The following is a 16,017-nucleotide window of genomic DNA, read 5'->3' as shown; positions in this document are numbered from 1 at the left end:
TGAAACATGGAAGTATGAGAAATATGCAAACGACTTAAGAAATAACAATCCTTGATGATCATGATTTTATATATTTTAACTCAAATGACCTCAAACATTATGAATAGTATGAGCCCTCGAAGAGTTAGACTTAAACTTTAAGGAGCTTTTGCTCGCCTTTTCCCTTATATAAAAATGTTTCTATTACAGGACATGCACTCAGAAAAGAATGGCAAATCTACTTTACTAAGTAACCGACTGTTTTCAATACCAGGCTGTGTTAAATATGTAACTTTGCCAGTTTTATAAAGCGAAGCTTTCTTCGAGTCTGTCCAGCTTCTCGTGTCCTCTACGTGCGACGGTCGACAGTTTGATAAAAACAAACCGCTTGCTCTTCGTGAAAATTAACCATCCGGACACTGACAAAGCAGACACAACAAAAACAAACCATCCAGATGTGCTCTCTCTGTACAATCGGCTGCTAAGCTACCTGTAAACACAAGCCACGTGACAACGCCGCGCTGCCTGTCAGGGACTTTGCAGCATCGGGGCGAATGACGGCTGAGTTGGAGGAAGTTACTGGGAGCTGCTTTGCTAGTATGTAACCGTACATGAGTTGGCAACAGCATCGCGACAAGAGAGGTGGGAGTGCTATAAATATGTATATGTAAAAATAACTACTTGTAAATATTTGAGCTGCAAGCGTTGGAACAGATGCATGTGGGGGGTCATCAAGTAACGTCCGCTAGCTGCACTCAGGCTACAAACAAACTTGGCAGCTAGGGCCTGTGCTATAGCCGCCTAGCTAGCTCGCCGTCGTGCATATTTATCGTCGAGCTGTCTAACCATATGTTTGCACATTTTATTTGGCGCTTTTGAAATTTTCGGGCGCGGCTGTTTATTGATACAAATGTGCTGCTTGTAAGGCTGAATGGGTTTCAAAAAGTGAGTTAGCTTGGGTGGTAACTTCCTCCATAAGTTACCGTTAGCTTGCTAACAGACGCGATTGTCATAAGCTGACATAAACGTTAGCATGTTAACTAGCTAACAACTCATTGGCAAAACCTGGCGTCAGGAACGCCGTGCTTCTCGTGGACAGAAAGATATTTTTGGCTGAACTTAAATAAAAACGTCCAGAGATGCGCTTTAGTTTGCTAACATTCATGTAGCGTTATTGGTTTGCACACTGATTGTGGCCTTCTCCAGGCTGTGAAGTCGTGGTGTTGCTTGATGTGAAAATAGTAGCATTTACTATTGCAAGTCGTTGGTTTTAGACATGCTTTTCTTGTATTTACATTACTCACCCGATAAAAGTCTTTGAAAATGCACAGAAACAAAAATAGAAGTGGCTAAGAAGCGTTGGGTTAACGTATTAGGACTGCAGAGTAGCTGGATGAGGCTTCCCATATGTGGAGATTTAAGGTATATACTACTTTGCTCATCAGATACAACATGTATACACTGAACTGATGGCAAAGTCTTCAGAAAGTGCACCGATCGCTCGCTGTAACTTTGTTTTTTGTTTGTTATCAGTCACAAAGTTTTCGCTGTCCCTCGAAATCAGGGAATATTTTGTGTTTTTGTTGGTTTGCTTAGTTTGTACTACACTTGTCCCCATAATTGGATGCATTCTGTGGTGCAGGGAGAAACATAAGACGTTGCTGTCTTTGAAAAACAAACAGAGAAACATATATTAACAGTTTATCAGTTGTCTGCTATTCCTGCATCTTTTCTGTGTTGTTTTTGGTGCAGGAAGGCAGCAGCATTCATGGATATTGTGGACACCTTTAACCATTTAATACCCAGTGACCAGTTGGATGACTCCCTGGTAATAGGTCAGAATTTGGAGTGTGAAGCCAGTAATGAGTTTGGGACAGGACTCAGACTGGAAGATTCACTGAAGAACATGCTCAGTGACAAAGATCCCATGTTTGGATGTGCAAGCACTCAGTTCAGTCTGCTGGATAATGAAGACCCTGCTTTTCAGATTGCTGGCTCCACAAGTATGTTTGAAGGCACAAAAAAGTGGCCAAAATGTAGATAAATCAGTGTAGATTCAAACTTTGAGTGAAAGTTAACTAACACATGCATGTGTGGCTGCCTGGAAAAAAAAGTCATCCACACTTTACTTGAAAAGTTGATGGTGAAAGTTTTAAATATTAAGTTGTTAATGTATAACTCTGATTCTTCACCTACAGAGTATTTTATCTGTGCTGATTTTTGCTCAGTTAGACTTTAACTCTTTAGGTGTTTCAAAAAACAAACACTGTAGAGGGTCGTCTTGTACTGAGATATGGAGGGAACATTGTCCCCGTGCTTCTTTACTTGTCAACACGTAAATATCAGCGTTAGGGTAACTGAAGGTAAATTAAAGTAGTGTTGTTTCAGTAATGATGGAGAAAAATAAGAACATTTTTTAAAAAGAAACAATATAAAAGGATTCAGTATTATTGTAAATGTAGCAGTGTCAGACTGCCATTGAATTTGGACTGCAGTTTTTACATTTTTTTCAAATTGTATATTTATTGAGGACATTACATTTATTTATTTTTGCTTTTGCAGGTCTCGATAGTGGTTCGGCACCCACAGGCCTCCCTGGTGAACCAGCTGTTTCAGAGAGTGCACAAGTTAAGCAACTTGATGTCAGGCAGAAGAAACGTTCACGCAGTTTAGAGAACGGTAAGTTGATTTTCTTTCTCTTTCCACCCTGTGAGACTTTTACGGATGTACACAACTAGATGCTTAAACATTGCTGCCCTTGTGATACTAAATTACATTTAGTATTTTTATTAATATACAGTCGCAGTTACTGGTTCAAAGGTGTTACGACACCACAGGGCTCCAGTCCCAACAGACTGTTTCTCTCTCCTTCGCTCTCTCTCTTTTTTTTTTGTAAACAAGCAAGGGGCAAAGCAAATAGATGACAGTCGTACTAACTAATGTGAAAAAAAGAAAGGGGAAAGTAAAGAGCAGCAGTGTTTTTTGAATAAAAAGTAGAATACCAACCTAAGCCAGATGTAACCATATTCTTTAGCCAGATGTGGACAGACAGAACCAAATACATGAAGGATACCGGTGCTAGTACTGCTAAGGTTACCCTAGCTCTGCAAAATAATCTGATATTGTGTGTGTGTTTGCAAAACTATTCACACTGGAACATGTTGCACATTTCACTGGGGAAGGTCCTTAACAGTTTTAATATATCCTACTAAAATACACAGGAAGTATTTATTTGGCCAAAGGAAGAAGTTCTTCCATTTAAAGTGCACTCAGTTAATGTTTTCTATGTTTTTCCCCCGTCTTTTAGAGTAGTCGACTAGTCTGCTTTTAAAATGTAACCTTTATTTAACCAGTAAGATCCCATTGAGATTAAAACCTCTTTTTCAAGGGAGACCTGGCCAAGATAGCATAATAGTCACCAAGAACATCAGCTGCTTTTAAGTTTTGCTTTTGTTTATTTAAACAGAACACAGTGGTGACCAGGAGCCTAGCACACCCACCAATACCATGACCCGAGGGCGGCCGGCAAGGAAACCAGCCAACAGGCTATGCAAGTCATTTCTTATTGAGAAAGGAGTCACAGGTCCTGATCTAAAGAGAGAATTAACTCTCGGAGGACGTGTCAACATTAATGAGCTTGATGGTGGGGTCTGGCTGAATCCAACTGTTGTATTGAGACGACTGACAGTCACAATTGGAGGTTTCAAGATTGAATTGCTACCAGGACCCTCGTACACACAGGGTGTCGATGCAAACCAGTCTGCATGCTCGGACGATGGTTTTTCTTACGGTGGGGAAGTTGGTTTCACAGTTTTGCCAGATGAAGCAGCCAGTGTACAGAATCCCGTAGCAGAGAGTGTGGAAGAGATGGATGTAAGTCAGAAGAGCTCAGCTGATGATGCAAGTCATGGGCTGGGCCCATATGTAAATCCAAATGATGTACAGACGACAAACGGGACGTTAAATACAGGCACGAAAGAGGCAAAACTCGACAATCAGAGTGTTCCAGAGAAGCAAAAGCCAGTCAGTAAAGGAAATGATGTTATTAAACAGCCACAGAGCAAAGAGAACAACATAGCTACTGTTAGTAACAAGACAGATGGTAATGAAAAACAACTGAATGTGTCTAAAATGCTGCCAAAGCCTAAACAAGGACCGTCATCAGTAAAGAATAAGGAATTGGTTTTACGTAAAACAAGCAATACAATTAAGGAGCATAAAGTTACCCAAAATATGCCATCCAAAATCACGCCAAGAGGAGAGCTGCACAAAACTAAATCTGGAAAGGAAAAGCAAGATGTTGCACCTTTGAAAAGGCCTGCAGAAAACATTCAAAGTGAGCATGCTACTAAAGTACAAAAGCTACAGGGTGCAGTAGATGCTAAAGTGAAGCCAAAATTACCAAGTTCTCCTACTTCTGTGGGAAAGAAAATTCCATCATCTGGCAACCGCGTTGGTGATCAACAGGGACCAGCCAAACGTAGTACGCCCCAAAACAGCTCAAAAAGTGAGACTCCTCCCCCGCACAGTCATCTAGGAAATTCTTTAAAAACACCTGAAGAAGGAGGGCAGGAAAAGTCCAAAATGAAAAAGCTAGAGAAGATTCTTCAGAGACAAAAGAGTAAAAATGCAAGAAGCATCTCTGTGGATGAGCCGCAGCTGTTTATTCCAGATAATGCGCCCGTTGTGAAGAAGGACACTGTGGACGAGCAAGTCGCTAATAGTGAGACCGTGTGGGATGGAAACAACTGTTGTGGCCTCTGCAAAAAGCACCACAATAACATGTAAGTGTTGCTCCTTAACCTAAATATAAAATCAAGTTTAATCGCTGAGCTGATGTCTCTCGTTTTAGACGGACATCAGCTGTAAAAGAATTTCTGCATCTGTGTCGCATTCTGTTTCTGTCCCAGTGCTAAGCTGCAAACACGCCTCTAATAATCGTACTTCGGTTTTGTTTTTTTGTTTTTTTTAGGTTTATGGTAGGTTGCGGTCGCTGTGATGACTGGTTCCATGGTGACTGTGTTGGTCTTGACCTGGCGAAAGTGCGAGAAATGGAGGAGGAGGACCAGATGTACGTGTGCTTGAAGTGCTGCGAGGAAGAAACCAAGAAGGTGGGGCCTGAGCCAGCGAGTGCACCCAAACCAGAAGCTCCAGCAAAGAGCGAGACACCCGACCAGAAGCTGCCTCCTAAACCTCGTCCTGGGTCCTCTCAACCCCTCACATCAGGGGGAGTGAGACCAGTAAAAAAGGTAAGCAATATCTCTAAGTTAACTCTAACTCATAATAGAAATATTTATTTATATCTAATGGATTTAAACTATTCACACACAGCAAATATTTATATCTTTCCCCAGCTAATTTATCCACTGATACTAATCATAGCCACTGTTACCATTATGCAATGGTTTGTCTCTTTGATTTAACTTTGCCAGCACAAGAGGTGTGCACATGGGTGTGTGATCAACACAGTGCACTCGCCAAATTTTAGTATGATTTTACACACCAAAAGCTCACTTTCTTTTTTAACTTTAGCCAAGGGGTATAATGTAAAGTGTGTTGTTGTTGTTATGTTTGTTTTCAGTCTTATGATATATAAAATTAATGTAACGGGGACTTAATTCCTACAATAGGATGCAGAGAGAAGGCAGTCCACAGATGCCCGAGAAGCAGCTCATAAAACAGGTAATTTTTCATTAGCTTTGAATGTATAATTAACTTTGTCCTGTTTTAATATCACATTGGGTTCAAGGCCAGGCTGCATTGACTGGGTATGTAAACAAAATTAACTTAGGACCTTCACAGCACATGAGCAGTATATTAATGACAGTTAGTACAGTCCTTTGAGGTCTCATTTATATCAGAGAGCTTAAAATTGCATCACCTTAAGTAATAGCATTACTTCTGTAGTTAACATCAGGGTATTTACTTATCAGTTTACTCTATTAAACATACAGCTACTAAAGTAGGAACATAATACAGTACAAGTCAGTGAGCCTAATACCAAAATACAAGCCTTTTTTTTTTTTTTTAAATTTCAGACACACTCCCCCTCAGCATGGACGATAACAGTTGCATAAATTTGTGTTTATAATCTGTGATTTAATCATTTTGTTCTCGGCTGCGTTTATGCGGACGAGTTTTATTACTCGTTCTCTTTAAAATGTGATCAAAGTTAGTCTGCCAGATTTCAGTCAGGCAGCGTTTTTGGACAGCTCTTAATTTACTCTGTTTGTATTTTAGAAATGTGCTTTGGATGGTAATCTGCTCAGATGTTGTCAGATGTAATTACACGTTCTGGTTTGAGTTTTCACAGCAGACTTTTAAAAAGTATTTATTTTTAATTGTTCGTATGAGAAAATACTCTACATGCCATCTTGGAAATAAGTCCATTTTGTAACATTTAACAAAATGATATTGTGCATTATACAGTATAAACATATGTGTCATATTGTACGTAGTTTTTGTTAATGTTAGGATTTCAGGATGTCCTTTTTTTGGGATTAAATAGTTTTTGTAAGCAAAGTCTGTGTGGAATAAATGTTTCTTTATGACGACAGATTCTTCCCCACTCACTCAGTGGATTTTGTCACTCTGTCTTCACAGGTGTCTCAGTGAAACAAGAGTCAAAACATAAGGCTCCATCCTTGGCTTCAAAGAAACCCGTGTCTCTGGAGGCAATCAGGAGAAGTGTGCGTGATTCTCTGAAAGAAATCCTCGTACAGAGGTCAGTTTTTCAACACTTTCGACAGTTGTGTGCATGTTACATTTTTTAAAATCAGGGCACTTTATAATCACCCGTGTGCACTTTCCGCATTTCAGATTGAAGGACTCTGATTTGAACATCTCGGTGGAAAGGGCTTCCGAACTTGCAAAGAAGATAGAGCGAGAACTTTTTCACTTGTATAAGGACACTGACAACAAGTACAAGAACAAATACAGAAGCTTAATGTTTAACCTTAAAGATACTAAAAATAATGTAAGTATCATTTTATGTCAGGCATGGTCTAAATGTAATGTTTCCACTTTTACTATAAGCATAGTTTCATTTGCTTTGTCTTTATTGATCTTTTTAGATCCTTTGTAAGAGGGTTCTCAAAGGTGAAATTTCTCCTGCTAACTTAATTCGAATGAGTCCCGAGGAACTGGCCTCAAAAGAACTGGCTGCTTGGCGACAAAGAGAGAACCGACATGTAAGTAATGCTTGTCTTTTTTCCCCCAGTAGTATTGCATAAATTTACCAAACAAATTACAGTCGTTTACAGTTGTGATGTCCGATTTAAACTGAGTAAATATTATTAAGGTAATAGTTTAACAGTGTTTTTAACAGTGTATTTTTAAAGATGGTTGTATTTTAGAATAGAAAAAAAAATTAATTCTTTGCTTTACAGACTATTGAGATGATTGAAAAAGAGCAAAGGGAGGCAGAGAGACGACCGATTACTAAGATCACACACAAAGGGGAAATTGAAATTGAAAGTCAAGAACCAGTAAAAGCACCGGAGCCTGTAGAGGTGAGGGTATCATTGTGCTGAGATGTGTATCCTTACATTAGTTACATCGCTTCATATACCATCATCAGTTCTGTTCATCTGTCTGATTACTTTGTAAAATGTACTGCATTCATATCTTTGTGCCTCATGTAAAAAAACTCCTACAATTCTCCTCCCATGTAATCCTTTTAAGCTGAATATAGCGACAGATTGCTTCTGTTTACATGCAACAGACTTAGTGACGTGTTTGCTTAAACTTGTTATTTCCTATTTTTTCCAGCTTGAACCTCCTCCCAGAGTGACTGAAGTCTCAGCAGAACCTCCAAAAACTCCAGAGAAGAAGGAAGAGAATGCTAACACAGCTAAAGACACTACTAGCCAACACAAGTCTCACTTATTTGACTTACACTGTAAAATCTGCACAGGTAAATGATGACATGAGGACCAAAAAAGACTAGAGATTAACCTGTGTCTTTAATAAAACATCTCAGTCAGTTTTGTCACCATTGACCGCTGGTGTTATATTTTCTGAAGGTCGAATGGCGCCCCCTGTTGAGGAGGCACCAACCAAAGTGGTTAAAGTTGCAACTACAGTGGTTAGGAGGCAGTCTACCAAAACAGAGGAGACAAAGGGGACCACGCCGTCCGCAATCGACGATGACCTGCACCTCACTGTCTTAGAGGAGAGCTTCCAAAATGCTCAGACAGGGTACGAAGGACGGTAAGCAGTTGTTTTAGACATTTAGTCTGGATCTGGATAATGTTTTCTTTCAGCGCTTAATTCATTTCTCCTTCATTGTCACAGGTCTGATCATGCAGCTGGAAGAGAGGAAGAAGCTACTTTCCTTTCCAACCTTAAGTGTCTGTGGCAAGGATTCATTCATATGCACGCTGTGGCAAAGTTGGTGACAAAAGCTTTTCCCGTCTCAGGTGTTTTAGACAACTTGACAGAGGTAAAGTTGACACATCAGACTGTACTTGGGTTTTAAACAGCTGTTGTAAACTATGGTTGACAATGAAAAGTGTTTCAGAAAAGGGGAAAATTGAGGAAGATGAAAGACAATAAATACAAATATCCACAGTTTGTACGGGTGCTTGAAAACCTTGAGAATGCTTGAATTTTAATATTGTCTTTTCAAGGTTTGAAAAGTGTCAGAATTTCAGATGTGGTGTTTAAAAGTGCTTGAAACTGTATTTCATTCAACACAAATAACTATCTGACCAAATAGTTTTCTTATCAAATAGAGAAATAAAATGAGTCGCAAAGTCTAAAAGCAAAATTTCTCTGCCTGGGCTGCCAAGTACCTTTGCATGTCAGTCTGTTTCAGTTTGTTTTAATTTTTACATGGCCTTACTGAGGTGATGCTAAGTGAAACATGCATTCTTTTTTTTCTTTTTTTTTTTTGTAATGTGCTGGAAAAGCTTGAAAACTGACCTTGAAAGTGCTTAAAAAGTGCTTGAATTTGACCCTGAAAAATGCATATGAACCCTGAATATTAGTATTCTTTGACACAGTTGTTTAAGCAGCAGCCAGGCAAGAGCCAGTTCTGATGAATGGCAGTGGGATAAAGATTGCTTTTAGCACAGATACAGGGAGAAAATGGCAGTCAGACATGAGTATTTATGTACTAAAAAACCAAAACAAAACATTGCAGAAATGTGCTGACACTTGTTGTTGTAGAACAGTTTATTAGGACACAGGAAATATAAACCACAGTCCAGCTGGAAGAACTAGAATTGTAACATTACTCCCACGTAACTACAGATTTATGAGTGATCAAATACTGCCAACTACTTTCTATCTCTAACACTCCATAAGGTGTGCTCTTTTTATTTATTCATTTAAAAACATGTTTTTTCTCCAATAGGACCTTCCAGATAGCATACAGGTTGGTGGGAGGATCAGTCCTCAGACGGTGTGGGACTACTTGGAGAAAATTCGGGCAACTGGAACAAAAGTAAGTTTCTCTTGTTTTCCGAGATTTGCTTATGATTAGACAGAAATAAATTGGCTTTAATTATTCCTGATATTGAGTAAGTCCAACTGAATACCACTCTTTAAAAGTTCTGATTTTTAACAGAGCAGGTTGATTCATGAGTTACAGATTTTACTGACACATGCTTTTTTTTTATTAAAGGAAGTGTGCCTGATTCGCTTCTCCCCTGAGACAGAGGAAGATGAGATCTCTTATACTCTTTTGTATGCCTACTTCAGCAGTCGTAGGCGTTTTGGGGTGGTGTCCAATAATTTGAAACAAGTGAAGGACATGTACCTCATCCCTTTAGGTGCCACAGAAAAAGTTCCACATCAGCTTGTTCCCTTTGATGGGCCAGGTAACCGGAACACAATTATTTTTCTCTTATTAAATTAAAAAAAAAAAATTAAATGTTCAAACTTAATCTTTTAATTTCTCAGGTTTAGAAAACAACCGTGGAAACCTCCTCCTTGGACTTATTATTCGCCAGAGACCGAAAAGGGATTTTCTTACTGTGGATGTGAACGAATCTGCAAGGATTATTCCTGAAATAAAACCTGTGACCATTTCCACAAAAGAAACCAGGGCAAAAGAGGAGGATGAGAAGTTTTTTCTCTCTTCCTTGACTAGTGCACTTCAAAAGGAGAAGGAAAAACCACTTAACACTACTGAAGATGTCGACGAGCCTATTGCACAGTCTTTTGAAGAAACATCTGCACCAGAGGAGACCAACAATCAGGAGCTCCAGAAACCCCTTCGCTTTCTTCCAGGTGTGCTAGTAGGCTGGGGTGGAGAATTACCACCTCTGCCTGATGTTGGGTTTAAACCCTCAAGTACAGCACAGGATGCCTTGAAGACTGAGCCTGCTCCAAAACCAGAGACATCAGTTGGGAGCTCAAAAAGTCCAACAGCTGCTTCCCCACGAGAGCGCTTTGTCATCAAGAAGAAAGAAGCTAAACCTGCTAAAACTGAACCGGAGCTATCAAGCCCATCTGATACATCAGCTGCTACCAACTCGCTGGAAAAGAAAGCTGCAGTAGGGAGCCAGGGTACATCTGTCTCACTCAAAGATAAGCCTCCAGATGTATCGACTGAAGACTTCCTGGCAGGCCTGTCAGCACCTCCAAGCGGGACTGAAACTAGCAGTGCTACGTCGGCAAACAAAGGCGACACTGGCCTTTTGTCTGAAAGTGAAAAAGAAACAACTGAAGGGAATTCTTTGTTGCAGCCAAAATCCCAGTCTGCTGCAGAGCACGCAAGTAGCTCAAAGCCTCCTTTAAGTGGAATATTGAAAAAATCTTCAGCATATTCCACTGTGAATGAAGATAAAACAATGGTGGCACAAAAGGATAAAGCCAGCCTCCCACATCCTTCCAGCCCTAAACCTGTTCCTGTGTTGAGCAGCACTAGGAATGATCTAATCGTCCCATTTCACCAAGGATATTTACAGCTCTCTCAGGCCAAGCACAAAGCTGAAGAACAAAGTCAAACAGCCGTTCAGTCGTTTCCTTGTAAAAAGAATGAGCCTGGTGTAGCGCAGGCTGGTGCTGTATTGACTCAGACAGTGAATCCTCCTACGGTCCAAGGAACTCAAGCAGAGTGTCAAACAGGAGCCTCTCAGTCCCAGTATAACCCAGCAATGGCACCAGCTCTCCCAGTAAACAACAGCACAAGACCGTCCCCTTTGCAGCAGCAACAGCCTCAGGAATCTGGCAGCTATGATTCTCCATCTGCCCCTACTTCTAATACTGTACCCACCCCTCACATCCAGAACCAGAACCATAGCATGCAGTGGGCTCAAGACAGCACTTCACAGGCTGCTCCTGGACCTCAGTCACAGTACCCCGAGAGTTGCTCTGAACCATCTGGCCAACCCTCATCCGTGGACAAAGACTACAAGCGTTTAGAGGAGCGATACAGTGACCCGTGGGAGAGGCCGCGACACACAGAAGACAAAGACCACGGAAGGCACAGCTACCACAGGGACTCCTATCACGGTAAAAAGAGCAGGCACCACGAGCGGGAGAAAAAGCACGATCGCAGCTATGATGATAAGTACAGGGAGAGGGGCAGGCACCACGGACATTCGGATGACCGCTATGGAGAGAAGAGGAAAGAGAGGCATCACAGCGACGACTACAGCAGCCGTCACAAGGACAGGCACAGACATAGACGGGACTCTGATTACGAGAACGGACGGAGAAGTTCAAAAGACAGTTACTCATAATTTTGTTCAGAGAGCGTTTGGGGCTCTCAGGAGGATTGTTCGGTTGTTGTTGATCACACAGCTGGTACAAACCACTTTGGTTGGTGCTGGTGGAGTTGTTTTACGCACCAGTCTGCATCTGTATGCCGTGTCTTTCACTAAAGTTACGTTTTATGTTACTCAGCGTACAAGCCAAAATAATATAATTTCAATGGAATTATGATATTCTGGATCAGCTCAGTTAAGACCAAGAAAAAAAAAGTCAATATTGGAACATTTTTAACTTTTAAACTTTTTATTGTAAATATGTTGTTCATATTGAGCTGCTGTACTGATTGGTTTCGGTCTCAAGGCAACATAACAACAAACAAGTGGACCATTGGATAATTTGTGCTGAGTTCATTTGGCCTGAATGTAATAGAAGGTATTTAACTGAAAACAGCAGCTTGAGTTTTTTTTAACATTTCTTTTAAATTGCTTAAATATTTTATAAACCTGCTTTCTATTGAGAAAGCATGTACATGTTGGCTTGTAATATACATTAGAGATGAAGTGTGCCTTTGCACTGTGTTATTGTACAGTTCGTAATAAAGCTGATCCTTTTTTTATTGTTAATTATTTAAAGAAATTCTTTGTCTAAAAAATGTATTAAAACCAACTAGGTCAGAGGTGTTAAAAAATGAGGCCTGGGGGGCAGAATCGGCCCAGCAAAGACTCCGATCTGGCCCACTGGATGATTGGGAAAAATGAAGGAGGGCATGCGTTTTTGAGTAAAGTGTATTTTTATAACTAAGTTTTACAGCTTTTCCTATTGATAAAGACCTCCCCCGTGGCCATTCTTGTTAAAGGAAAGAAGTAATAAAGAAACAAATGATAGGAATGTGCCTCTTTTTCACCAATCTATAGAAATTTCGGTAAACTAATATTTTCTGTGAATTAACAAAAACAATGAGCTACCAGAATGTTTTCCATATTTTCATGTTAACATATAGAAAAAGTGAGACGTGCTGTTGAAATTGTACTTCTTTTTATATTAAAATATCTCAGGGGTTTAATGTGTAGTTAAACATCTTTACACTGACAGAAAGGAGAGATTCACTCATCTGGTCCCTTCAAAATCAAAGTGGTCTGTATGTGGTGGAACTAGATGGTTAGCATTGCGACCTTGCAGCAAGAAGATCCTTGGTTTGAATCCATCATCTTGACGGGGAACCCCTATGTAGAGTTTGCATGTTCTCCCATGTGAGTGGGTTCTCTCTGAGTACTTGGCTTCCTCCCACAGTCCAAAGACATGCAGTTTGCGGGGTTAGGTGCATCAATGTTTCTTTTTGTTAGCTCTTAAGCAAAAGAAAATGGATTAACAGATGGGTAGATGGGTGTCATGTTAAGTTTTACCTTTTGTTCGGAAAGTGATGTAAATCAGAAAAGTCAGCCAAGGAATCAGAGAATTTAATTTGTCCTTTAACACTTTAAATGTATATGTTCCATCAAATTGAGTTTTAAGTGCAACTCAGAACTGGTATGTAAAGTGTTGAAGAAACAAGTAGTACAATTCAATTGCTTTAAAAACAGGACTGTATGCAGGCCTGTGAAAAACTAAGTGCACTCCACGATTCAGTACTTGGAGGACCACCGTTAGCAGCAGTAATGTCTTGAAGTAACTTTAAATAACTACTCTGTATGACTATCAGTATCTCACATCAGTATGAAAGAATTATGGCCCACCCTTTACAGCATTCCTTCATGTCATTGAGTTTTGAGGGTATTTGTTTTTGCACAGCTCTTAAGTTTCCACCACAACATTTCAGTCAGGTTGAGGTGATTGATTCTGTTGTAGATTTGCTGCTGCACTTGGGATCATTGTCCTGTTGCATGACACAATTTTGGACAATCTTTAGTTAAATGTACAGAGGAGTTCATGAATGACTCTGATTAGATGTCCCTAATTGTCACCCCTCCACCACTGTGCTTGACAGTTGGTTGGAGTCATCTGTGTTGATATGCTGTTTGGTTTTCAGCAAATGTGCTACTGTGCATTACAGCCAAAAATCTCCACCTTGGTCTGTATAAAGAACATGAAGACGGTAAAAGTGCACTTGGATTTTCACATGACTAAATACTAGAAAACACAATATCAACTACCTTAAAAGGTACATTTCCTACTGTTGTAAAGACCAGAACTTGCAGTTTCACTTACTCGTTTCCATCAAAGATATTAAAACCTTCACTTTCTTTAAGAAACAGCCCTTGCTTGGTATCTCCAAACAAACAGACATTTCTAAGATTCCCCGCAAAGCCATTTGAAAACATTCCCAAGGTCACAACTGATATGTTTCTGTACAGTTCAAACCCTCCAAAGTAAAACTGCCCCCCGTAGTTTAAGGCTACATATCGCTCAAATAGATCTACATTTTCAGAGAGGATCTCCTGGCTGTTCAGTAACACTTGAATAACAGTGCTATTTAGAGATATAGAGACATTGTGCCATTTGTTACAGCAGAGAGTGAGATTTCTGAAAATCAATGGGAGGGAAAGTCTTTCTCCAAGATTGACTGTTATTTTAAGATAGCCCCCTTCAAGTCCAACTGCAAGGTGGTCATCATCTTCGTGTTCAGCCTTTCCCATCCACATGATCAGACTGTCATTGGAGACTGTGAGAAAGCTGAAAGAAACCTGTGTGTATTTTAAGTTTCTTGTATTGTGTTTAGAGTCCCAGTATTTAACAAAAGAGTTTCCAACAAACTTCAGAGTGCCAGTGGACATTTCCTTGTCACAGTACCTCCCGGTCCACCCTAAGGGGCAAATGCAGTGATACGAGGTGACACTAGATGCCACACATAAGGAGCCATGTTTGCAGACGTTGTTTACACAGCTCACAGACTGGTTACACACAGAACCAGTCCATAATGGCGGGCATACACAAGTGAACGAGTCACTACTTGTTGCCCTGCAGTGACCTCCATTTTGGCACACTTTGTACCCACAGGCTGTCCCATCCCAGTCACCTATGTTGGCCCCACTTAAAGCTCCCCTCTCTGTTAACTCAAACTCTCGATCATTGAGTGTTAACTCTCGCAGGCCACCAGTGAAGCTCACAGGATCCCCTTCAGTTGCATCCGTGGAGACAAAGCTCAGAGTCGACACGCCTCCGACGAAGACGTCAGTAGCAACATCAAGTGTGGCCATGCCTTCAGTCACATTTTCTCTAACTTCCTGGTTACCCAGACTGAGGAAGCCCCGGTTACCAGTTCGGCCAGCCTTAACCATGAGCCAGGTCCTGCCGCTTAAGTCCACTTGTTCAGAGGACTGCAGGATGTGGGTGCCGTCCCCAAGATTGTATCGCAGCTGGACAAACCCGGATGCCAGTGAGAGGCAGAAGAAGTCTCCTGTGGAAAAAACAATTCATGAGTAACTTGTTTGAAAAAAGTAATTTCTTCTACTTTTACCGTGGTACAGATTAGTATTAATATTAGATGTGCACAGTACTGTCTTTTAACTAAGGGCATTATTATTGATTTTTTAAAAACTAAACATTAGACACAGATGCAGTTAGGCCCACAATTTTTGACCAGTGACTTTTTAAAATTTTATTTTTGTAGTATTTTTTTTTCTCTACACCACAGTGTATTCTAAATTGAAATACAAAGGTTCAGCTTTAATTCAAAGGTGCCCTCTATTTTATTTTGAAAAGTAATTGGACAAAATTATTGTTCTGTGACAAATACTGGAGTCGATTCAAGATTTTGAAATTTTATTTGGTGGCTTTTCTTTGGAACTGAACAGAAGATCCCAAGAGATGTTAATGGAAGGAGAAGGAGAAACAAACCCACCAGAGAAACAGCAAAAACTTGTGGCCAAATCAAATATCACCAATTTTGATGTATTATTACTATATTACTAAAAGAGCAAATGCACTAAAGTGAATGGTTGAGAAAAATACCTTCACAATATCGAACCAAGTCGAGAACACTCCTGAGAAAGCAGGCTTAAAATGATCAAGATCTGCAATCAAGAGATGCCTTCACGAATCGAAATGCAGAGAATTTAGAACAAAGTGCAAACCAATGAAAGCCAGAACTGGAAAGCCAGATAAGACTTTGCCAGAAAACATCTACAAGAGCCTGCACAGCCCCCCCATGGATTGATTACATAAATAAACTCATTGATGAATTTAAAAATACCATTTATGTTATGATTAATAACTTCAATATTTAGATAAAAAGTTTCACTTTGACCTAAGTTGGTCTGATTTTTGTTGTCGATCATATGACACTCTCAGCAGAATACTGATATACACGGTCGACATATTATAATTTAAGAAATAGGACCAAAGCACAATGTTCTACCTGTTTAATGTCAGGCAGGG

General features: G+C 40.2%; 2 protein-coding genes across 8 annotated transcripts in view; one reads left to right on the top strand and one right to left on the bottom strand.

The window, feature by feature from the left end:
- Window positions 1-345: 345 nt before the first annotated feature.
- phf3 (PHD finger protein 3) lies at window positions 346-12,261 on the top strand. 4 transcript variants are annotated; one of them, XM_085183236.1, is made up of 16 exons: window positions 346-621; window positions 1,732-1,982; window positions 2,542-2,658; window positions 3,446-4,763; window positions 4,952-5,228; window positions 5,610-5,661; window positions 6,583-6,703; window positions 6,799-6,955; window positions 7,053-7,169; window positions 7,368-7,490; window positions 7,750-7,894; window positions 8,004-8,190; window positions 8,275-8,422; window positions 9,338-9,427; window positions 9,608-9,803; window positions 9,886-12,261. In XM_085183236.1, the coding sequence occupies exons 2-16, from the start codon at window positions 1,748-1,750 to the stop codon at window positions 11,670-11,672; spliced, it is 5,070 nt and encodes a 1,689-aa protein (XP_085039362.1). In that variant the 5' UTR covers window positions 346-621; window positions 1,732-1,747; the 3' UTR covers window positions 11,673-12,261. The 4 variants fall into 4 exon arrangements, with proteins under 4 accessions (XP_085039362.1, XP_085039363.1, XP_085039361.1 ...); XM_085183235.1 differs by lacking the exon at window positions 346-621 and adding an exon at window positions 628-1,401 and having other exon boundaries at window positions 8,004-8,178; XM_085183234.1 differs by lacking the exon at window positions 346-621 and adding an exon at window positions 628-1,401.
- The window catches only part of eys (EGF-like photoreceptor maintenance factor), a 166,654-nt gene continuing 159,576 nt past the window's right edge, over window positions 8,940-16,017 (bottom strand). For all 4 annotated transcript variants that reach the window (XM_085183233.1, XM_085183230.1, XM_085183231.1 and 1 more), the window contains one exon: window positions 8,940-15,037. In XM_085183233.1, the coding sequence (XP_085039359.1) occupies window positions 13,845-15,037 (1,193 nt within the window). In that variant the 3' untranslated portion in view covers window positions 8,940-13,844. The remainder of the gene's footprint in view (window positions 15,038-16,017) is intronic.

Source organism: Neolamprologus multifasciatus, chromosome 13 (assembly GCF_963576455.1).
Source record: "Neolamprologus multifasciatus chromosome 13, fNeoMul1.2, whole genome shotgun sequence".
NCBI classification, from domain to species: domain Eukaryota; kingdom Metazoa; phylum Chordata; class Actinopteri; order Cichliformes; family Cichlidae; genus Neolamprologus; species Neolamprologus multifasciatus.
Note: the sequence above shows the minus strand (reverse complement) of the source record. Positions and strands in the feature narration are given on the sequence as shown.

Bases quoted from the DNA above. Each gene is read 5' to 3' on its own strand.
- phf3 (XM_085183234.1), top strand. From the start codon at position 1,373: ATGAGGCTTCCCATATGTGGAGATTTAAG. The intron at 8,191-8,274 runs GTAAGCAGTTGT...TCATTGTCACAG, and splicing joins CAGACAGGGTACGAAGGACG to GTCTGATCATGCAGCTGGAA. The intron at 9,428-9,607 runs GTAAGTTTCTCT...TTTTTATTAAAG, and splicing joins TTCGGGCAACTGGAACAAAA to GAAGTGTGCCTGATTCGCTT.